The 24,631-nt window shown below is 40.0% G+C and overlaps 1 protein-coding gene across 1 annotated transcript in view; it reads right to left on the bottom strand.

The window, feature by feature from the left end:
- Nucleotides 1–10,489: 10,489 nt before the first annotated feature.
- DYNC1LI1 (dynein cytoplasmic 1 light intermediate chain 1) overlaps nt 10,490–24,631 on the bottom strand; it is a 46,846-nt gene continuing 32,704 nt past the window's right edge. Inside the window, exons 6-13 of the mRNA XM_043966782.1 lie at nt 23,166–23,259; nt 20,844–20,979; nt 19,382–19,493; nt 16,592–16,651; nt 16,416–16,460; nt 14,482–14,602; nt 13,749–13,907; nt 10,490–11,427 (exon numbers count right to left, since the gene is read on the bottom strand). Of these exons, the coding sequence (XP_043822717.1) occupies nt 11,315–11,427; nt 13,749–13,907; nt 14,482–14,602; nt 16,416–16,460; nt 16,592–16,651; nt 19,382–19,493; nt 20,844–20,979; nt 23,166–23,259 (840 nt within the window). The 3' untranslated portion in view covers nt 10,490–11,314. The remainder of the gene's footprint in view (nt 11,428–13,748; nt 13,908–14,481; nt 14,603–16,415; nt 16,461–16,591; nt 16,652–19,381; nt 19,494–20,843; nt 20,980–23,165; nt 23,260–24,631) is intronic.

The following is a 24,631-nucleotide window of genomic DNA, read 5'->3' as shown; positions in this document are numbered from 1 at the left end:
GGAGGGCCTTGGCAAAGGCTACTGCTTTAATCAGAGACTAACTGGGAAGAAAGGAGGAGAGAGATGGGGCATCTCTGAGAAGTAGCCAGTAATGACCACCACAGACTCAAACAGGGTCAAACTGATATGGGGGAGAAAGCACATGGGTCCTTCAGATTCCTCTGTAAAGAATTACACTCTTGCACAAGTCCTATTTAGGAATAAAAGAACAGGTTTATTGGGGTACAAGAGAAACTGGCCAGAAGGTTTAACACTATCCTCCCCAACTAGTTTGGGGAGCACCCTTTTATAGGGCTAAGATGGCGTGGGTAAAATGTCCCTTATTGGATGGTGGGTTGGAAGTAGTCTGGTTGGGGTAGTTTGATGATGGGTTGTGGGCAGATTTCTGGTGATGGGCATTAACTCCATCCTGGTGGGTCCAAGCAGTCTGCTGGTGGGCAGTTTATTTGTCCTCTCCAGGAACAGAATTACCTCATCGAGGGGGTGAGGAGGACTGGAATGTAGGGTGGTGGTCTTCCAACTAGCTCAGTTCCATCCTGCTTATCTCTTTTGGGTGTGTCTGTCCTTCAGTTGAGTTCAAGGAGACGCTTCCTTGATCTCAGGGGAAAACTGGAGTTTCAAGGACAAAGTTCCTTGACCTCCCCAGACAACTTCTGGGGTAACCGGGGCCCATAATACTCCCAAAACAAAACCATGTCATTGGCTCCACATTCTGAATTTCCTTTAGAATTCAAGGATAGAAGTAGCACAGGATAGGTGAAAGAATGTCAGATCTGGAGTCAGAGGAGAAATGGGCTCGAATTCTGCCTCTCCCTGTGTGACCTTGGCCAAGATATTTTATCTCTATTGGGGCTCAGTTTCCTCATCTATGGGGAAGCTAGGTGGCGCCATAGTGTATAGAGTGCCAGGTCTGGAGTCAGGAAGACTCATCCTTCTGAGTTCAAATCCAGCCTCAGACACGGACTAGCTGTGTGGCTCTGGGCAAGTCACTTAATTTTGTTGTCCTTGGTTTCCTCATCTGTAAAATTTTTTTTTCAGGGCAATGGGGGTTAAGTGACTTGCCCAGGGTCACACAGCTAGTAGGTGTCAAGTGTCTGAGGCCGGATTTGAACTCAGGTACTCCTGAATCCAGGGCCGGTGCTTTATCCACTGCGCCACCTAGCCGCCCCTCATCTGTAAAATGAACTGGAGAAGGAAAAGACTCCAATTATCTTTGCCAACAAAACTCCAAGTGGTGTCATGAAGGGAAGAGCACAACTCAACAACTCAAATTCCTCATCTATAAAATGACGGGAGTTGACTTGGGTAGCCTGTGGGTCCCTTCCAACTTTCGATTCTCAGTTGAGATCCCATCCTACCTCACAGGCCTTGGAGACCAATCTTAGCCCAAACTAATGGAAATGCAGTCCTTTGTAAATTCAGGCTTCATCAAAGAAACATAGCCCCGATTGTTTGAACATTTGCATTGGGGGACAGCTAGATGGCGCAGTGGATAAAGCACTGGCCTTGGATTCAGGAGGACCTGAGTTCAAATCCAGCCTCAGACACTTGACACTTAACTAGCTGTGTGACTCTGGGCAAGTCACTTAACCCTCATTGCCCTGCAAAAACAAAACAAAACTAAAAAAAAAAAAGAAAAGAAAATTTGCATTAGACTATGAGTGGGGAAGATAAAGAATCATGGTAGGAATATTCCTCTAGAAAACAGCTACAGACTTGTAGTTAGCGCAGGCTGCCAAAAGGTGGCAGACTGGAATGTGGAAATTGGCAACCTATTGTGTCTGCTGAAGAGACAGGTGTTGGGGCTTTTTTTCTAACTTTTGAAAAGTGTTCTTCAAATGACAAATTATTGTTTCTGTATGAAAATAATGGCCCACTAACCTTCACTAAATCACAAAATTTCAAAGGTGGAAGAGAGTCAATCAACAAGTATTTCTTAAATGTCTACCAGATGCCAGACCCTGTGCCAGCTGTTAGGGATTTTGTAAGGAATTGGGGGATGGGTTAAGTCCTCTCAGTAGGAATCAATTCAAAAGCTAATTAAGAACCACCTGGGAGAATGTATCTGAGGGTTAGCCAGGGAAAGTGTGTCCTGATTGTGCATTCATATTGAGAGATTTCAGTCTGGGAGAGTAGATATTTTCCATGGGAAAAGTCAGGCAGAGGGGTGGAAATTCTGCATCCTGATTAGCCAGTTCTTGCTCATAGATTGAAAGCCTTGAAAAAGGGAGAGGCCATTTTATGTTAGGGATGAGAGGAGATTAAAACCGGCATTTGAGCCTCCATTTTTTGGTCACCCACCAGCTGGACAAGGGGTGGCTGATTCTCGTGAAAATGACAATAAATGAGCCTTTGACACACCAGCACATCACCAACACTGAGGTCCAGAAGGTACTGGAGTGATATTCCTCATAGATTTAAAGACAAAAGGGAGACAATTTTTTTTTTTGGTGAGGCAATTGGGGTTAAGTGACTTGCCCAGGGTCACACAGCTAGTAAGTGTTGTGTCTGAGGCCACATTTGAACTCAGGTCCTCCTGAATCCAGGGCCGGTGCTCTATCCACTGCGCCACCTAGCTGTCCCTATGGGAGACAATTCTTAACCTTAGGGAGTTTACATTCTATTGGGGAGATTAAGGAAATATAAAGTACATGCAAAATAAATTACAGTCATGGGTTGGGGGGTGGGGGAGGAGATAGGGAGGCATGCCAACTAGCAATTGGGGAAATCAGGCCAAGTCACTCAGAAGCCACTCATGGGCAAATTGGGGTAGGGTAAAGAGTCCTGGAGAGAATGTGGAGACTGGTTTAGGTTGAACTGGTCCTCAACTGCCTCACCTATAAAAATACTCTTAACACTATTAAAGGGTCATTGTTATTTATAACAGGAGGAGTTGGAGAACTGGCACATTGAGCAAGCAAGGATTCCTCTCTATCCCCTAAGGTATGATTGGGGACTATCACAAGGATGGACAGAAGCTAGCTGGTATTGGCTCCGGAGAGCCATTATTAAACATTCAATAAGAATGTTTATTTATGACTTGGAAATGGCAAACCACAAATAGGTGGTGGTGGTGTTTTAATTGTCCAGACTAGAGAAACTAATGAAGAAAATGTTAATGATGCAAGTGAAACTTAAAAGTTTGTCCTGACTCCATTTCCTCTCAGCCAGTGGTTAAACATTTACCAGTAATCCCCAAGGCTATGGGTGACCTTTGAGCTCAGGAGACAGAATTGAATCAGACTGTAGAATTCTATTTGGGGGGAGGGAAGGGAAGGAAGTAGTAGCAGCAGCGGCTGAATGGCTGGGTCGGTGCAGCAACAAAGGGGTTGTCCATCTCAGCCCCTTCCTCTCAGAACAGAAGACTCAGGCTGAAGCCACCAGTTTTATTCATCCCTTCTAGGACTGAGGAAAGTTCTAAGGAAGAATCTGTTCTTTCTTCAGCATCCCTTCCTGGTTCTTGTCCATTAGAAGACACTGTAGAGGCAGCTAGGTGGTGCAGTGGATAGAACACCAGCCCTGGATTTAGGAGGACCTGAGTTCAAATCCGGCCTCAGACACTTAACAATTATTAGCTGTGTGACTCTGGGCAAGTCATTTAACCCCAATTGCCTCACCAAAAAAAAAAAGTCACTGTAACATACTTTGAATGTTTCTTCATGTGGTAACCTGAATTGTGTTTCAACCGTAAAGAGGTTTGGGGATAGCTAGAGATGAACAAATATTTAAATTAAGGCAGAAAGCAAAACATATGTCTAAACGTTAGGGATTTTCCTAACTTGGGGCTCTGAGTGATTCTGATTTTACTGTTAATTTTAAAATCCATAAAACAGCAGGGGAGGGAACCAGGTGGGCTTCAGGGGTTATTACACCACCCCCAGGTTAAAAAGTGAGCTAAAGGTTGTATTAGGGTGTGGCTGATGAAATCTCCAGAGACAAAGGGGGTGGGGAGGAAGAGGACTAGACCTGGCAGTTCCGGCACTGCACAGACACCTACATCTACCAATATCCACTCCTGTTAAATTGGAAAAATGCTTTCCAAACCAAAAAGTACTATCTAAGTATAAGCTATGATAATAGCTTATGTTGGAGAGAAATAATGTTCAAATGATTCCTTAAGCAACTGTTTGCAGTAATTGAAGTAGCTCTAAATTCTCATTCATTCACTCATTTAGAAAACATTTATGAAAACATAATGCAGAACACTATGCCCAGAATGCCCCTACTACTGAGAAAGAGACGTCAAAGCAGAAAAACAGAGCACATAGAGAACATTTTGGCTGAAGCAAAGATGTGGAAGAAAGTAACAATGAAATAAGATGGGTAGGTTTGGTGGAAGATGAGGGAGGGCCTTGAATGCCAAAAGAAACTTGAGTTTCACTCAGTAGGCAATAGAGAAGAGCTAAAGATTTCTGAGCAATGGCATGAAGATGATGAGTTTTGGAGGGATGGGAAAGCGGGATTGGGGGAGATGGGAGGATGAAGGGCTGAATTTAGATAAGAAGACTGTCCTTGTGGATTTCAGAAAAAAACTAGAAAGACTTACATGAACTGATGTTGAGTGAAGTGAGCAGAACCAGAACATTATAGACAATAAGTGTTATGGGAATGCAGTGGGACCCCCAAGAAACCTAAAGATCCCAACCCCCCAAGGAATCCTTGAACTGTGTTTCAGACCAGACCCTGGTACACTGATATGCAAGATATGGATGGGTGCTGCATCTTACTGAACAACACCCATAACATAACAACAAATGCCTTATTCCTTTTTCAGGGTAGAGAATGAAGGGGCTGGATGAAAAGAAAACAAAACAACCTTGGTGCTTTTGAGCACCAAATTCAGTTCAGTGGTTTGGAGAGACAGTAAGTTCTATAGCATTGGTTTATACAAACCAGAACTGACCCACAAGTTAACAGTTGAACAAGTGAAGGCCAGCAAACTAGTGTAACTTGGGTGGGGGGAGAAGAGGGTGTTATGCTTTGATTCCACCTTTCCAGCGACTGAGCCAAACTGTTTCAAGGGCATTCATTTAAAGATTAAACTGGAAGGACAAAGTTGCTGAGTTTTCTCCAATGCTCCCTTTTCTTGAATAGCGGAACCACATTTGGACTCAACATCACAATCCCTTAAAAAAAAAGTGATGCTTTAAAAACAAAAACAAAAAAAATCTCAGTAACGTGTCAATAGAACACTCTTGGAACAAAGCAGTTCAGCAAGAGTAACCAACACACTGGTTAAGTCTAGTAGTGTGAGAAATGGAGCGTCCCCCTGAAAAGAAAACATGTGACTTGGCGTCTGGAAATCGCCTGGCTTCCGGAAGTTACGCCTATAGAACTGTCTGTTAGTCATATCAATCAGTGCTACCAGCCAATTAGCATGGAGCTCCTGTTTCATAGGAGGCTTCTGGGAGAATCGGTTAAGGATCTGCGTCTTTTCGTTCAGGAACCAGCTGTCAGCGGCAGCGGCAGGGATATGCTCTGTCTCTTAGATAGCTAGATGAAAGCTGTTTTTCCTCTCTCTTTGCTAACCCCTAATATACTTTAAAAGCAGGCCGACGTTACCATGTACATCATATAGTAAGGAGGTCTCTGGGGGGGGGGCAGCATACTTTGGAGGGTACTGATAGGTCAATTCTCAAGATAATGAGCTAAATGCTTGGGGAGAACTCCATTGACTTTGTTTTTTAATGGCAAACTGAGAAATATCCATTACAATTAACCTTATGTTCCAACATTCCCATTTCTCCATCTTTGTAAGAATAATCTACATGCACACTGAGGGCATCCTTGATGGTTTGAGGAGAGAACAAAGTTGTCACAGATGAGTGTCTGTAGTAGGCCACATCTTTATAGTCTTACAAAATCTCACTATACTTGTTTACTATTTTTTTTTTAAGTGAGGCAATTGGGGTTAAGTGACTTGCCCAGGGCCACACAGCTAGTAAGTATTAAGTGTCTGAGGTCAGATTTGAACTCAGGTCCTCCTGACTCCAGGGCCAGTGCTCTATCCACTGCACCACCTAGCTGCTCCTTGTTTACTATTTAAAAACAAAAACATCTGATTCGGAAAAGCACAATGCTGACTTACAGGCTCACATGCAATAAAACACTTCTCATAGTACTGGGGACTGAATCGAATTTCATTGATATAGGGAACTTCCAGGTGAGGAAACTTACCCTACCAATGCATCAGTACCTTCTCTTCAACTTCTGGGGAATTGTCTAGAGTACAGAGAGGTTAAGTGACTTGCCCAGGGTGATGGAATACTATTGTGCTACAAGAAATGATAAAACAGACAGCTTTTGAGAAAGCTGGGAAAATGTATATTAACTGATGCAGAGTGAAATAAACAGAGCCCGAGGAATGATTTATGCAATAGCAACACTATCAAGACAAACAACTTTAAAAGACTTTGCAACTATGATCAATGAAATGGCCAACTATGATATCTGAGGACCAACAATAAATGCTAACTATCTTGGTACAGATAGACATTTCTTTTTTGGACATGGCCAGTGAGGGTTAAGTGACTTGCCCCGGGTCACACAGCTAGTAAGTGTCAAAGGTCAGATTTGAACTCAGGTCCTTCTGAATCCAGGGCCAGTGCTTTGTTCACTATGCCACCTAGCTGCCCCGAGGAAATTACTTTTGCTAAAGTATTTATATTACAAAAGTTCTTCCCTCTCCCACTGGGAGGGAAAAAAATTGTAAAATGAAAAATTAATTTTAAAAAGTAACAATGAAAATGAGGAATTCATTTAAACTTATGTTTTTAAAAATGTATAGGGGGGCACTAGGTGGCACAGTGGACAGAGAACTGGCCCTGGATTCAGGCATACCTGAGTTCAAATCTGGCCTCAGACACTTGACACTTACTAGCTGTGTGACCCTGCACAAGGCACTTAACCCCCATTGCCGTGCAAAAAAAAAAAAATTTTTAAATAAAAAAATGTATAGGAAAACAACACTGAAAGGAATGAAAACTTTGCTCAGTGCAGTGAGCAATCACGACTTCAGAGGACTATGAAAAATACCTTCATACTCTTAGAGAGATATTGGAAAACAGACTCATAATGAGACATCTTCAGACAAGGACAATGGGTTGATACACATGGGTATAGGTGATGGAAAAACAACTGACCAATCCCATGTGTTCACGACTATCCACACAGGATGTTGAGAGCTCTAGGGGAAAGCTTCTAAGACATTGGGTGAAACCCTTATGGGGGATTTAAGGAAGACAGAGAAGTCTCTCCCATGATGAAGAAGGCACAAATGGGTCATGATGTGCATCCTGAGGGGAAGCACCTATATTAGTGAGATCACACATTCATGATATATCAAGGAAGTACAGTTGTTTATTAGTTAACATGTTAATTTTAGAATAATTTACTAAATGCTTTTTCAACAAACCATTGAACCTTTAACCTACTTTTTACACAAGTGACAATGTCTTTCCACTTGCCAGTTACCCTTCTTGTTCAATAGTATAACCACTTATTACAGAAACCTGAGAATTAAGGAGCAAGGTTATTATCCCCCAAATGAGGAAGAAAGAAATATAAGCTTTTTAATTTTCTTCATTTTTTCAGGACAGGAATGATATTTTTAAAATATTCTTAATTGGCTCATATTATTAATTTTGGACAAGATCATATTGTTTAGGATAATTTTGATTTTTTTAGTGAGGCAACTGGGGCTAAGTGATTTGCCCAGGGTCACACAGCTAGTAAGTGTTAAGTGTCTGAGGCCAAATTTGAACTCAAATACTCCTGACTCCAAGGCCAGTGCTCTATTGCTGTGCCACCTAGCTGCCCCAGGATAATTTAAAAAACATACAAGGGTGAGTTAATAACTAAGGTGAATTTAATAGTTTCAGGTTTTGTTGTGTGTTTTTTTCCAGGAACTTCAACAAAAACATTACAACATTATGTTACAAGAAAACTATCAGTACTCTGATTATTTGGACACCAGAAAGAGTATATCATAGCAGCGTATGTATCTTAGGCAAATATTTTCTTTGAAAAATGACAATTCTCCATCATTGACACTCATTTACAATGACTAGCATCACTTCCGTTACAACTTTCAGAGTATTCTTCTTTTAAATTGCCATAAAACTTGGAAAGGATGTGCTGTGACCGACATTGTTGTTGGGAGTACCTTCATTTTCAAGATCATAGACATAAGCAGAATGGGGCCTGCCTTTGCTACTCCTGTCTTCTCATATTATTGATACCCTCCAACAGAGAGTGGCCTTGAGGAGAAAAAAGCAAGCTACTGATTTTGCTACTTGGTTTAAAAGTTGGCAAATGAGTACCTTAAAAAAATTATTATGCATATCACACATTTGCAAACACGGATAATAAGGGGTTTACTACAATTTGCCTTCAAATAAAGTATTTATTCATGATACTGTGGCATTTTTGGTGTCAAAGGATCACAAAGTGAAGGATTTAAATAATCTTAAGGCAAGGTTCTCCTTATCTGTATTTTAACCCATTCCACTACATGCACTGCTTGTATCCATTTTACACATTTCTTTAAAGTAAAGAAAATGGAGAAGCTTTCAATTAAGGAATAAATAGTTCTTTGGTAGAGGACTAAATCTGACTATCTTATACAGAGAATTCATAAAAAGGGGCAAAGTAACTTAATATGGCATAAACATCTTCAATGAGATGACAACTATATGGAGGAACTCAAATAGGGCATTTTGTGATTTCAACAGTTTAAAAAGCAAAGCAATTCTCAGTAAAAGGAAAAAGAAAAAGAAACATGTAATGGGCACTTCTTTAACATAGGCACCATCTGTCCAGTCTCACAAAAGGCCTCAAAATTTGATGTCTGAAGGTTCAGATGGACAGCCGAGATGTTCAAAAACAAATTCCCTTCCTTGCAAACATTTATCAGTACAAAAGTAGCTTTAGCACCCAGACATGCTAAAGTTAAGGAGCTAGGATAATTTATACCTGAATCTTCTGGAACAGTGGTGTCAAGACATTCAAATAAAAACACGGTCACTAAACTTCTATGATTTTTGCAGGCTGCGTATTTAGAAAACATGTTAACATTACCTATGTTCTACTCTTCTTTTATTTTATTAAATATGCCCCAGTTACAGGGTTTTGTTTGTTTTTTTTGGTGGGGCAATGGGGGTTAAGTGACTTGCCCAGGGTCACACAGCTAGTGTCAAGTGTCTGAGGCCAAATTTGAACTCGGGTCCTCCTGAATCCAGGGCTGGTACTTTATCCACTACGCCACCTAGCTGCCCCCCAGTTACGTTTTAATCTGGTTCAGACAGTATCTGACACCTCTGCTCTAGCATTACTAGCATCAGTGATGCCAGATAGCACATAAACAAATGGAATCATCTCTGGGACTTTCTGGTATGTGTCTTTTTCTTTCTTTTTTTTTTTTTTCTGCTGGGCAGTGAGGGTTAAGCGACTTGCCCAAGGTCACACAGCCAGTAAGTGTCAAGTGTCTGAGGTCGGATTTGAACTCAGATCCTCCTGACTCCAGGGCCCGTGCTTCATCCACTGCACCACCAGCTGCCCTTCTGGTATATGCCTTAGAAGAAACAGCTCAGTATTCTGTGCACGCACACACAGAAATAGAAGATATACAGAGATACAGCTTGAGCATCAATTTTCTTGCTCTTCCCAGTTATTTCATGGTGTTCCACATTCGTCTCAAGTACTAGTTTATAAGTACTTTTCAATGTGAAGGAACATCCTTTCCTCCCCAAGTACCCCCTTATGCAGGAAGCTACAAAGCTTCTCTTCCTCTCACACACCTTCAGTATTTACATTCAGTTACGGAGGTATGGGGAAACCAACTTGCTTTTTCTATGACTGAGCTGAGTTTGAAAGATGTCCTGAAAAATGCCTTTTCTTTAACACTTCAGGGCCTTCTAACAATTATCTTTGGAATATAGAGGATATCTTTACAGTTTAAAAAATTGAAGTGTCATTTAAAGGAAAGCAAATAATTTTTTAAAAATAACCTAATTGGCTTAAATTGGTCTAACATGGCTCTTTCATCATGAAAATATCATCTAATTGAATGGTATCATAATTAAGTTCTAAAATCCCAGCTACTGAAAATCTGTTACAGGGGAAATGACACAAGTGTTGATTTGGAAAGGTGCAGTTCACCATGAGCATATGGACCAAGGGCTAAAAAGCAGCCTCTCCCAGCTGAGGCTGAATGCTATAGAAAGTTCTGGGGTATAGAAACTTTCCATCCTTTAGGGAAGCAAGGTCACCACAGGCGAGCAAACCATCTGCTGTTCCTGCTATTTCCTTGGTATTCAAAATCAAGCAAGTTGACAGTAAACTTAACCAGTTTTGTCTTAGGAAAATCTGGATGAAGAGACGCTTTAATAATCCTGAGTCAAACATAAAAATACTAACAGACCGTATCTTTTGTTAACTAATAAACAGAAATTTAAACATAAGAGAAGGCAAAGAATTATTTAAATCTGAATGCAGAGAATAAATACTTTATTAACTGATTACAGTTTAAAAGACCGATCATTAAAACCATCTCGGTAATATGGACAACGTAAGGGGAGCATTAAGGCTGGGCCATCAAGAAACAAATATGGAGACTATTTTTCTTTTCATTTTGATGACCTCTGCATTTTTCTTTCTTACATAGTGGGCTGTCGTCTTCTGCTAGCTAATTAAATCAAGTTTGGTCAACATTTCTCTAGGCCACTTACTTGGGAGATGACACTGCCCCAAAACTTTCAATAGACCTAATGGCCCGGATGTGATCCAATAGCCTAGTGAGCACATTCCACACGTGGCAGTAAATAGAATTTTAATTCATTCATGTTGGTGCACACAAAAGTGAACAAATGATCATCATCTGTCTTCCAGGAAAACTAACAGGTTAATTCATTTACCATCTTAACAGCCCTAACTCTAAAATAGACAACGATTTCCGAGTCAGTCCGATTCCCATGTTTCATACTGCTTACCACCCATCCCCAAACCCTCCCATTTAAAAAAAACAAAACCAAAATGGTGTTTAGAATAAGATCAAATGGACAGATTGCAGTTTTGAGTGTTCAAAATCTCAAAATTACTTCCTTATGCAAAGTGGCAATGCAAACAGCAGTCCAACATAGTGTAGTTTAATTTTCCATTTGTACAGATCCCTTTTTGTAAGATTGGGCAACAAAAAAGATCAATTTTATCCTCCTGAAAAAAATGTTTCGGCTCCCTAATTCCACTTTTGAAGGAAAAGGCAGAGGCAAGTTTACATTATCTCAGAAAACTGAATAAATGGCTTTATTTGGTATCTTCAAGATGCTTCACCTTCTGTAGGGGACGTTGGTGATGTAGGAGAAACCATATCAGGTTTTCGTGAAATTCTGTCCAATTCTGCCTGAACATCTGTCAAGACAGGTTTCTGGCCTACAGAAAAATGCAATAAAAAGGTAAGTTTATTAAAAAAAAGTACTTCATTCACATGAATGCTCCTAATTAAAATCTAATAAAAAACTAAACTTAAAATTATGTCTCATACAAGAAGTTATGCAGAATAACCAGTTAAAAAAGGTTCTACCTGAGTGGGTGTCAAACTTAAAACTGCCCGAATGGAAGCAATCCCTATAACAACAATCAAATTCTCAGGTTCATTATTTTACATAACCTGTCAGAAGTTTTTCATCTTCAAAGCTAGAATTAAATGTAGCAGAATCACAAAGTTCTATCACTAATTTCTAAGCAATACCAAATAATCTATGAATAGATCATCTACATAGGGGATTAACTATACAATATGTGAAGGCCTTTGTCTGTTACCTAAGGTCATCCAAACTGGTTCTTTGTAGAGTGGTAAAGAAAACTGGCCCATGGCTCTGCTGAAGCCAAAGATGATGATGATGATGACGATAATAATAATCACAATCATAATCATCTTTCCCCCTCCCCCCCAATCAAGCAACAACGATTTGCAATTGCATTAGTGTTTCAGACTTCACCCAGCAACCCCTCTACAAATAAGTAGACCGACTCTGAAGTTACCTAAGGGTCATGCAGCTAGTAAGTGAGAGAGGCCGTATTTAACCTCTGGTGTCCCTGAGTTTACATCATCCCCCAATCCATTGTTTCTCACTGAGTTCTATACTCAATGTACAAAAATCTGAAGATGAAAAACTGAATTATTTTACAAAATGCTTCTTTCTGGACCCCTTTCCACAGGCCCAAAGAATGTCACTGTCTTCACCCCCCTGCCCCATGAAATGTCAAAAGGAAATGTGATTTATACCAGTAACAAGACGGCAGGAGGATGCTACTTAAAAACACTCACTAACCATTCTTTGGGGCCTGGTCTCTATTCCAATTAATTTTCCATTCAACCATGAGGTATTAAGGCCTACAATGTATAAGGTAAGGCAACAATTGCTACCCTCAAGAAGCTTACATTGTAGTGAGAGATACAATACGTACTGGGATACGTAAATGCATTGTTTAGTCATTCGGTTGTGTCCAAATCTTCATGACCCCCTGGACTACAGAGTAACAGGCCCTTCTGTCCTCCACTATCTCTCAAAGTCTGTCCAACCTCATGCTTGATGTTTCCATGACTCTCTCCATCCATCTCATCCTCTGCTATCCCCTTCTCTTTTTGCCTTCAATCGTTCTCAACATCAGGGTCTTTTCCGGTGGATCCCATCCTCTCATTATATGGTCAGTTATTTAAGACTCAGTTTCAGTATTTGGCCTTCCAATAACTAGTCTCAATTAATTTCTTTAAGTGTTGACTGATTTTGATCTCTGCTGTACAAGGGATGCTCAAGTCTTCTCCAACACCACAATTTGAAAGTGTCAAGTTGCTTTATTTTGTACTCTAAGGCCAAACTTGTCTGTTATTCCAATTATCTTTTGAATTCCTACTTTAGGATCCCAATCTCCCGTGGTGAATGTGACTTTTTTTTTTTTGGTGTTATTTCTAGATGATGTTATAGGTCTTTATAGAACTGATAGCTTTGGCCTCTTTGGCAACAATGGTTGGAACAAAGACTTGTGTTACTGTGACGCTGAACAGCCTGACTTCCAGAATTAACCCCAAATCATGCTAGTTTCTGGAGATAATGAGGTAGGGTGCCAGGAAATGGTTTTTTGGTTCATTTAATCCTCTGCTATGTTCCAGAATGACCCAAGTTCTCCAGGGGAGTGTAATTCATCAGAAAGTACCACTAGGGGGCAGCAAATTATTTTTTATCAAAATCATTTCTATGGTCATTCAGACTGTACATTTTATTTTGCCACCTATTGATTACTCTCTCTCCCACTCTTTTGCAGGTTAAAGAATAGCTTTCCACATAGAGCTTATTTTCCAACACAATGAACTTCAACTGCTTCATACAACCTCCAACTATAGAGCTTCACAATGGCTATGGTCCAGTAGTATGACATTAGTCCAGAGCCCAAAGACTAAGGATCGGAAATTCTTTTGTTTCCAAAGCAATTATTTGCTAGGTACTAGGTAAAATGAGACCTTTCCCCCTCCCATGCCTCATAAAGTTTACTACCTGTGCAATATGAAAAGTTTGGAACTTTTTACCAGTAGGGAATCTTGGATTTTGGTCCTAGCTCTCCCATTAAGTCAAAACCTCATTGTGCCTCAGCTACTCACCTATTAAAAAGTTTAAAATATGGGTTTTATGCAAAAAAATAATAAAAGGATCCACAAAAACAAAAGGTCAATGATTTATTAAAGCCTACCACACCTGACTTTTTTGCCGACGGTGGTAAATTGCTGCTGCCGCCACTACCCCCACCACCTCCAGGGCTGCTGCTACCGACACCAGGGCCGCCAGGTGAGCCTGTTTTTTTACTCAGCAAACTATTGAAGAAATTAGCGAGGACACCTTCACTTGTAGCTCCAGCTGTATGAAAATAAACATTTTTATTAATAAAATATCTTCATCCCTCCCTAAGAACTATTAGGTAAACTCAGTCTAATTAGAAAGAAAGACATGTACGAAGGGCCTTCTCTAGATGGAGTATTGTGCATCTCAGGGGGAGAAACATTTAGATATCCCAAACTGTTTGCCTTCTGGTGCTTGGAGTCTAGAAGGACACTGACACATGACGACAGCTTTAACAGAGGAGCAATGAATTCTTTTTTTTTTTTTTGGTGGGGCAATGAGGGTTAAGCGACTTGCCCAGGGTCATACAGCTAGTAAGTGTCAAGTGTCTGAGGCGGGATTTGAACTCAGGTCCTCCTGAATCCAGGGCTGGTGCTCTGTCTACTGCATCACCTAGCTGCCCAGGAGCAATGAATTCTTAACCCAATTCGGCCCCGATTTTGGGAGTCTGAGCACAATAACTTTTATCTCAGATCAGTCCTTTGTAAATAATATATTTATTGTAACAACAGTGTAATAAACAATCAATTAAAGCAGTATGATGCATGTGCCCCAAACCCCTCACACTTACTCTCTTAGAAACTAAAGATACCTTTCATATTTGGATCAATTTTTTTCGACCCAGCAGGAATGGGTGACACGCTGGCCACATTGGATGACACTGATCTATTAGGTGTTCGAGGGGAACCACCAGGAACTCGTGGAGAGGAATCCTGTGCCAAGACAGTAGCAGGAAGGTTTGTAAGTTTAGCACCACCAAGTGAAGCTTTCAGTCCCAGAGTTTGTCTAAGATTGCCACTGGCTCTAATGCACTGTCCACTCCACTGATACATCTACCCATGAACAATTTTGCCTTGAGGGGAGCACATTGGAGAATAGCTGGAGTACAGATCCCTCCATGACCCAATGGCCTTGCTAACTTTTATAAAAGTAACAAAGGACATAGAGAAGAAAGAAGGTGATGGTCACCTTCAACAAACAAAATATGCCAAATCTTATTGAGGAAGAAGAATCCCATCTGAATCAGTGAAAACACTGACGAACATACAGGACCCTAGACTTGACCCAAGGTCACTGGGATTCTAGGCCTTGGACTAATGGTCTCTGAGCTCAACATCTACGCCCCGTGAGACCTACCCGCACCTTCAAGTACACACGGTATCATAAGCAAGACTCCTGAGCTTGAGCAATAAGAACAGTCAAGAGTGTTTTAATAGCCAGATAATCATGGTTTATAACTAATACTTAATTGTATATAAATGGATGCCTCAAGAAACAAGAACCATTTTTTTATTAAGTAGACTAAGTATTTTCTTCTGTTGTCTTGTTTAATTTGATTAACAATTTTAAAAAATGTTTTATACATTTTTTTCCCAAAGTTTAGTACATGAACTTTAACCCAGGCCAAATTTATTTAATGAAGTTTTATTTTAGTGAACTTTCTTTAGTTGAAACTTGCTTCAGAGAGATCTGGTTTTTAACCCCTTGTCTATCAAAAATGGAAAAAAAAAACAAGCCCTAGAAAGAAAAGAAACAGGGTGACGGGGTTTCCAGTGCATGGTACCACCATGTCTCCATTTTATAACTACCTGGCTCCTTACCTGAAAAGTGAATTAAAACCAGCCAATCAATATTTTAAAGCACATACTGGGGGGGCAAGGGGGGGGGGAGAAGAAGGTAATCCTGTGCTGGTGCTAGGGCAAATATCAAGTGGCCCCCACTCTCAAGAAATCCACAACTTAGTAGGGGACAGGACACCAAAAAAGAGAGCTAACAAAACACAATATTAATTATGAAATGAAGAGCAAAGTGAGGCTGGAGGGGAAAGTTCTCTCACTATCATCTCCCAGTCCTAGGCCATGAAGTCCCCTGATCTCATTCTGAAAAGTCCTGAATGGTGGGAAGATGCTCTCTCACATTATATGGGTGAGTGGGGAAGTTGGTTTTTTGTTTGTTTGTTTTTTATTGTTCCCAGAGTGAAGCTCCCATACGAATGCTGCCACACGTGAACATTGGGGTATCATAGCGCCCTTAGTACAAGACATGGATGCACTTGGAATTTTTTCATTGGAATAGGGAGCTCCCCGAGGGAACACTCCCTCCACCAATACAAGTCTGCACCTTCTCTGCAAGTTATAGTTTTAGGGAGTTTCTGGGCTACTGAGAAGTTGAGTGACCTGTCTGGGATCACACAATGTCTATCACAGGCCAGATTTAACTCAGGGCTTCCTAATCCTCCATCCACTAGGCTATATTCCCTTTTTGCATGTATTATAAAAACAAATTCTAAACAGCCAGTTTAAGTAATGTTTGGACAGTTAAAGGACTGCCTATAAATGCTTTCAGAGTTTAAATTATTTTTTGAAATGGAGTAAAAGCTGTTTAAAACAACAAAGGAGACAATGTTTTCAGTTCTGTCTTTATAACTAGATAGACACCTATGTCACACACACAGACACATACACCCAGGGAAATAATACCAAAGTAATATACACTCCTGCATTTTAAAAATTTTGTAATACTAACCACTGGCCTTCCAGCTGCTGTAGGTGGTTGCTTTGCTAACTGGGACTGAAAAATAAAAACAACTAGTTTAGACATGTATAATTACAGGAAGATTTTTGCTTCAATTTTTCAAATACCGTTAGAGAAGGGTTTATAATATTAAATTTTCAATCTGTTTTCAGATGAAATGTACTGACCTGTTGCTTCATAAGAAATACTTGGTCATCTTCTGCTACAATTTCCTTCTCATGAACAACCTGAAACAAGAAATATTTAATTGAGTTCAATATGTTATTGATATGTTACTCTAAAGATATAGAGAAATCAGAAATTGTACTAGAATATGGATGTTATCTCTTTAAAAGTCAATCTCATTCTTTGTACTGAATAAATATTGACACAGATTCAACCTTTTGATCTAATTGTCTCATTTTAGGAGTCAGGCTGGAGGCCCTGATAAGATAGGAAACACCTGAATACAGCTCCAAAGATCTTAACTTCAGTCCAAAAGAGATGTTTCAAGGGTTGGCTGCTGGGGCAGCTAGGTGGCACAGTGGATAAAGCACCGGTCCTGGATTCAGGAGGACCTGAGCTCAAGCCCGGCCTCAGATACTTGACATTCACTAGCTGTGTGACCCTGGGCAAGTCACTTAACCTCATTACCCGTCCCCCCCCCCCCACCCCAGCAAAAGTAAAAGAGTTGGCTGCTGAAATGATAGACAGTTAATTAAAAAACAGGAAAACCCAGCAAGAATCATCTGGTAAGGGGCAGCTAGATGGCGCAGTGGATAGAGCACCGGCCCTGGAGTCAGGAGTACCTGAGTTCAAATCCGGCCTCAGACACTTAATACTTACTAGCTGTGTGACCCTGGGCAAGTCACTTAACCCCAACTGCCTCACTAAAAAACAAAAAACAAACAAACAAACAAAAGAATCATCTGGTAAACTACATGCCCCATATCATACAAATGGAGGCACAAATATCTTCGGTCTGCCAGCATAACAGTCCTACTTGCCGGGCTCTTTCCAGGCCTGCTCCCTCCTCCCCTTCCTTCCAGGAGCCTCCTTTAGCAGAGGCCCCTGGAGCACTTCTTTACTTTGTACCTGCAAAGACTTGCATGGCATTTTGTGAGTGATTTGCAAGCAGATGAGTCAAATGTGGCCCATTAACTTCAAATAATGCAGCAGGAACACAAGGAAAAAGCAACTGGGAAATATTTAACAAAATACACAAACACACAAGACATACAGTGTTACGTGGTTTTCTGACTCAATATGCTGCCTGTAGGGATCCCTATAAAGTCTAGTGATTCCTGTTCTATTTGAGTTTGACACGAGTGATTTAATGTCATTTTCTCGTATCATGTATGCAACTTATTGTATATGGACCTAGAGAATTCTGTCTCCCTGGAAAATAACCTTTATTTATTTTTCTTCGAGTTTCCCCCCACTTCCCAAACCATTCACTATATTATGTGGGATAATCTAATGTTTGCTAGCTGGTCCAAGACATATTTTCAGGTGCCTGATGTATAAAACATCAATATTATTATTTTTTTTATTTTTTTTTTTGCAGGGCAATGGGGGTTAAGTGACTTGCCCAGGGTCACACAGCTAGTAAGTGTCAAGTGTCTGAGGCCGGATTTGAACTCAGGTACTCCTGAATCCAGGGCCTGTGCTTTACCACTGCGCCATCTAGATGCCCCTCATCAATATTATTTTTAAAACTTTTTCAGACCCCATTCTAGGAGTTAGGGCTACAAAGACCCCCCCACCCCCCAAAAAAAGCTAAAACCAAATCCCAAAAACTTACATGGAAATAACCACTTATCTAAAAGTATTTACATTCTACTGGGGGGATCTTAGATCCTCCTGGTCACAGCCAGCTCACCACTGCCCCCAGGGCATTAAAGCAGACTGGATGCAGTTACCTTAGGCCTTTGAAGAAGGGTTGGGTTTTTGTTGGTTTAGTTTTGTTTTAATGAACCAGAATCACAAAGATACAAGGACTACGAAAAGGTGACCTGGTTTGAATCCATAATGGCTCTATGTCCCTTTTAATTTCAACTTTCCACATTTTAAGGCTGGTTCAGAGAGACTGCAGGCACATTGTTTTGCCAGCCCTGCCATCACACAGAGCCTCCTTTGCTGTTTATTACTGCAGAAAGGCAACAAAGTAGGGCATGTTCCTCTGCTCCATCCCCAAGACTGGATTCTTCCTGAAGAGGGACTTGTAATGTACTGCAGAAGAGGGATGAGCAGGACGAGCAAGCCTACTTGGCGCTTAATGAACAATTATTTAAGAAATCCTCGGTGAAGAAGTTTCTAAGAGCTCAGGAACTCCTTATCATAGTTATGAGGATCATTGTGGCCTGCCTAATGATTGGACTGTTTATAAAACCAGTGTGGGTTCAGTGTCGGGGAAAAGTGAGATTTGATGGATATGGGTTTAAATCCTGGTTCTGAGCAAATCCTTTACCACCTCCAAGCCTCGCTTTCCTCCATTGTAAACCAGAAGGGATGAAGACAAGATAACTTGTAAGCTCTTTGAGCTCTAGATCTTTGATCCTATCCTCTAAATGCACAACTAACTTCTGAAAACTGGGAAAGGAGAGATGGAGAATGGAAGGGTCTTGGTTTCTCTGGACAGGAAAGGACTGAGAAGCTGAAGAACACTTCAATTTCCAATGGTGTAATATAACCCTCATATGACTGTCCTCTAGTATAAGAATGTGAGTATGTGCTTAAATTTGCTAGCAAATACAGACTCAAAGCAAAACACTTCAAAACTAATCTAAGAGCTCAGTTTTAGCTAAATTTGCCCTTGTCATAATTACAATTAGAAAGAGCTACAATAAATAGAAAAGGTCCTTCCTTATAAGCAAGCTAACTCCTGTAGGGATTACAGTTCCATTTCTTAGTGTAAAACACCAACACATTTGTTTTGAGGTTGTTTCTACTAAAAACAGATAATAAAATCAAATTACCTTTCGGACAGGCGGTTTGGTTATAATATCTTCAAAACTATCTTCTGCTTTTAACGTTTGAAAATTTTCATGTAAAATTCCTATTTTCTTATCATTATCCCATCCTGCTGGACTAGAAAGAAACAATCAATTCTTAACCACTAATATAGGTATATATTCTCTTCTCCAACCCAATGCCACAAGAAAGAATCTGTTATGGTTCGCTGCCAAGGCCCTGATTATTCAACTCTGGGTTTTCTTTAACAGCTAAGACCTTTGTTACAGGGGACACATTGTAAAGTGATTATGAGTTTTCTTGAGAAAGGTCTTCATAAAATAGGACCATTATTAGTGATAATCTGGATGCAGCTTAGAACCTAGGAAACCCTTGATTTCATTCAGATACATTTTTTAACCATTTCAAAGCAATATAGCCTCCCCCCCCCCCATGGATAAATTCCTCAAAGTCACTTATTCTAAAACATCCAATTATCCTAAGTCACAACATTCATAGGCATGTATTAGAAAACAGTGGCAGCTAGGTGGCACCACAGTATCAAACTTGGAGTCAGGCTGACTCCTCTTCCTGAGTTCAAATCCAACCTCAGACACTTCCTAGCTGTGTGACCCTGGACAAGTCACTTCGACCTATTTGACTCAGTTTCCTCATCTGTAAAATGAGCTAGAAAAGGAAATGGCAAACCACTGTATACCTTTTCCATGAATACTCCAAATGAGGTCATGAAGAGTCAGACAGGACTGAAATGACCAAACAAAATAGCATCGGTGGCTCACAGGACCCCTCTTAAGACACCTGGCAATATAAATAATGAGAGGCAGTGTGGTGTGATAGAGAGGGTTCACACACTGCCTTGGGGGACCTCAGCTGGTCAGCTCCCTTCCCTTCTCTGGGAACTATGAAACTGTCTTAGACTCTAAGTGGCAGAAAAAGTGTTGACCAGTCTTGGTAGAGTGTCTCAATACCAAAGAAATCACACAGCTAGTCCCTATCTTCCCCGCCCCCAGGGCAATGGGGATTAAGTGACTTGCCCAGGGTCATACAGCTACTAAGTGTCAAATGTCTGAGGCTGGATTTGAACTCAGGTACTCCTGAATCCTGGGCCAGTGCTCTATCCACTGCACCACCTAGCTGTCCCCAGTCCCTATCTTTAATAAAAATAATATCTGCATATGTTATGTCAATAAATTGAAATTCTTTGATGCCGTGGTCTCATTTGATAGCTGGAAAACAGCTAATGTCAGAAGACAAACTACCTGTGTAGCTGTAGGGAATGGAAATTCTCTTCTTGAAAAACAGGGTTTGTGTTTTTTAATAGATAGCAGAAAATCCTATTGATTCCCACCTCCCCCTCCAGCCCCTGCCCCTGGGTTTCTCCCACTACGGCCTTTCCAAACAACTCACTAGCAAATATCACCTTTGAAACAAAAAATACCAGAGAACATCTATCTATGAAATACTTACATAAATACTGCATCTTTTTCCACAACAACAGCAGGAATCTTAAAGGGGAATCCATATAATTTCTGAACAATGTACTTATATACTAAATCTATATTTTTATTTTCCTTTACTGAAGTGTAAATAAGTGCTGCACCATCTAAATAAATGTGTTAAAGAAATTTCTGAGCAGATTGTAAACTTATCAGATGTGTTTTAGTCATAATACCTGACACGTTAGCACCTTTAGTTATTAGCCTCCGTAGCAATGTCCCTAGGTTTTTTACTAATTGTTTCTATTAAAAAAAAAAGAAAAGAAAAAAAGAGAAATATCACAAGATATAGTAGTCAACAATGCTGTATTTTAGTAGCCACGAGTGACATACTTTTCTTAGAGAGTTCACGCTGCTGACCAGTGGCCTGACAATGATCCTCCTTATTGTCATCATAATGCTGACATTTATGGTCATTTAGGTAGTTCTTCATATTTCCTAAGAACATGTTTTAATTTTAGAAGCACAACTAATAAAGATTAATAAAATGTTGTGTAACTGTAACTTTGGAAGGGTATATAAACCCATGGATTTTGTAATTCTGGGTCTTTCAGGTCCAATGCCTGCATGACCAGCTTTGTTGGGGCACTAACCCTCTCTCAATAAACCTATTTGCTTCAAAAAAAAAAAAAAGACTAATTAAGTATAGACTAAAGGGCATATGAAACAGATATATCATGTAAACTACTTAAAATGCTTTATTTCTTCTCAAACCCCAAAGCAATAGTAAAGTTGGGAGAAACAACACTACTAGACCAAAAACCATAGGAAGACACAAATTTCTTAATCTACAAAAACCTGTGGGGGGAAGGAAGTGCAGGGAGGAAGCTAGGGGTGAGAGGAGAAAGCTTATTTTAAAATAAGTTTCTCCACCATTAAGGAAAATCTTATCACATAGGTTGTCCTCATTCACTTTCAAATTTCATACACTTAACCTTCTGACACTATTTATCTAATGTAATTTGGATACTTGCAAATTAATTAGCACTGAGGTGAACTGAGAAACAAGCCTAATTCTTCTACAGTTGCCAGTCCATATTTGTGTTTCTCGGGTATAGTATAACATAGTTGTAGGCTGGGGTTTTTTTGGTGGGGGTGGAAGAGGCAAGAACATTAGATTATAAATTGTCAGGTCTACAGATAACTTTAGGGAACAAATGACCTTACAGAACTCCAAATTCACCTTTTCCTATTCACCACTGTTTATACACACACACAAAGTGTCCTTTGTTGACTCAATGTCCTTTAATTAACTACATTTTCAAGACTAATCCATGGCATTTTTTTGCTACAAGGGTAGGAGGCAAATTGATAGTCACAAAGAATGAGATGGGATAGAAAACAGTATTTTGAACTAGAATTTTGATGACCTCCTCCCTCCGTATTTCTACTTTCTTTACTCTTCTTCAGGGTTCACACAGAGGAAGCCCTATCAAGGGCTCCTGAGCTACAACAGGAGCTGGGGACCAAGTCACAAAAAGTAACCATCACTAAACTCCAGATTCTCCTTTTCTCAGTTATCAACTTCCCCTGGTTACAGCTCATCTAGCTCGTTCATCCTGAACAAGTCAGAAAACTTTAAAAAATAATAAATTACAATAAAAACCCTCTCTACCACCTATTTTTATGAGATATTTTCAATATAACACTTAACTGGCTCAAAGGACTTTCTTTAATAGGTAATTATTTCAATTCTTCTACAAACAGTACTCAGCACATACTAGATTAAAAAGTCTGTTTTATAATTAGGACTCAGCTCCAGATACTAAAGCATAACTAGTAAAACAAGGTCAAACCTTCAATAAAGCCACTGGATTCAGAATTAATACTGTTGGCCAGATGATCACTGAGGTCATCAAGATAAATGGAATTTGCTTTGGTTGGCATCACTCATTTGGAATTACTATAAGCTACATTTTAATGTATGTTTTATACCCCAAGCAAATTGTAAGTGCTATGAAGGCAATGCTTTCAACTCTAAGAAATATGTATCTTTAATCAGTATAAAACAAACTAGCTGAAATATTCTATCTTCCAGAGAAACCAACGAGCAATAAATTGGCAAAAGATGGCAAGGCAAGGAGAAATAAAAGTCATGAATAATCTACTGATCAGATAATTAGACCCTAAATAAAACTAATAAGTGGAAAAAACCTAGTAAGTGGGGTTCTTTCCTCTTAAAGTTTAGAATGCTGGGAAATTCAATCAACTTAATTCCTTTTCCTCTATAATGCCAATTAAATATTAACATACACGTACAATCATTCTGCAATCCCAGATTTTAAAAGGATACACTGTAAACAAAACTTCCGGATGTGTGATTGAATAAAGTCAAAGTGTTCATCTCTGTAATCATGTTCTTTTTCCAACACACTAATGGCATCACACTGTTGAGTTAAAATAATTACAAAATTGCTGAAAGGATGACATTAAATAACAATACAAGAACAATAAATGAAAATAACAACCAAAAAAAGATTAAAATTCACTTAAAAATAACACATGTACATTATTTAATGAAATGTATTCCTGGAAAGGTGTCTGCATAAAACAAATAATGTTTGTGATAAGATTCCTCCACTTTCAAGGTCTACACTGATGTGCCACTAAGGCCTGGGTTCCTGAAGGCAAGCTGTGGTACTGAGCTTTAGAAAAGACTTTGTTTATGGGCTCAGAGATGGGCTGTAAGGTCTGTTAACTGGCCTTACCACCTTTGGAGAGGATTATCAGCAAAAAAGTTGGCCTTCTTCTGTAATGAATTTTTGGTCACAAAAAGTAAAGACAACCTCATAAGGCAGAGAAGGGTGGTAATTAATGTAAAAAAACAAATCCATTTCCCCCGTGATTTTCCATTGTTGTTTACAAGAAGTGTTTTTATGAAACAGCTTACAGAATTCTTCCCCAAATGTTTGTTTATGCCTATAACGTCCCATGCTCAGTCCTTGATGGGTGCTGAAAAGCTTCATCCTTTGTAAAGCTAGTGACATTGTTAAAAGATGGGTTTCACATGGGGAGCTGAGTCTAAGAGAATAAATTACCCTGATAGGTGCCTGTGTTGAATCAAGTATGATCACCTGCACCTGTCATCCTACAAACGGGGACACACTGGAGGGTGTCAGGGGTGGGCATGAGCCCAGCCAGCACTTCCTGTTCCTGTGCTGGGAAGTAACCCTTTGTGCCTAACAAGCATCAGTCTGCCACCTTGAACTCCTTTAGATCTTCAGGTTACTGTGAAAATAGCCACTGCGCCTCAGGCCCTTTAGAGCGATTTATTAAGAGGAAAGGGAAAAGTGGAGACTCTGGAATCATAGGCCTTGTGTTCCAATTAAGGCCTGGGCAAGTCACTTAACCCTCACTGCCCCACAATTAAGGCTCTGAACTCACTTACTGAGTGACCCTGTTCAAGCCATTCTAACCTTAGGGGTCTTCAGTCTTGTCCTCTGTAAAATGGAAAGGATTGGATCAGATGGCCTAGGATGTGCTCTACAACTATGATCCTTTGACCTTTACCCCTCAGGAGAAGTTTTAATCTGTTAAAGATTCTGTAAGGACTAAGACAGAGAGGTAGCGCAGCTACTTCTTTTCCAAAAGAGTATCTACAATCTAAAATTCACTCAAGATCTATCTAAATATATAAGCAAAAACCTCACCTTTCATGCCCTTCAAAACTGGCCCATCTCTTCAAGACTTTTTAAAAATATTGACCTCAACGTTTCGGTTTTCTGTTCCTTTACTCATTTAATCAAGGGCATGACAATG

Source organism: Dromiciops gliroides, chromosome 5 (genome assembly GCF_019393635.1).
Source record: "Dromiciops gliroides isolate mDroGli1 chromosome 5, mDroGli1.pri, whole genome shotgun sequence".
In the NCBI taxonomy this organism is placed as follows: domain Eukaryota; kingdom Metazoa; phylum Chordata; class Mammalia; order Microbiotheria; family Microbiotheriidae; genus Dromiciops; species Dromiciops gliroides.
Note: the sequence above shows the minus strand (reverse complement) of the source record. Positions and strands in the feature narration are given on the sequence as shown.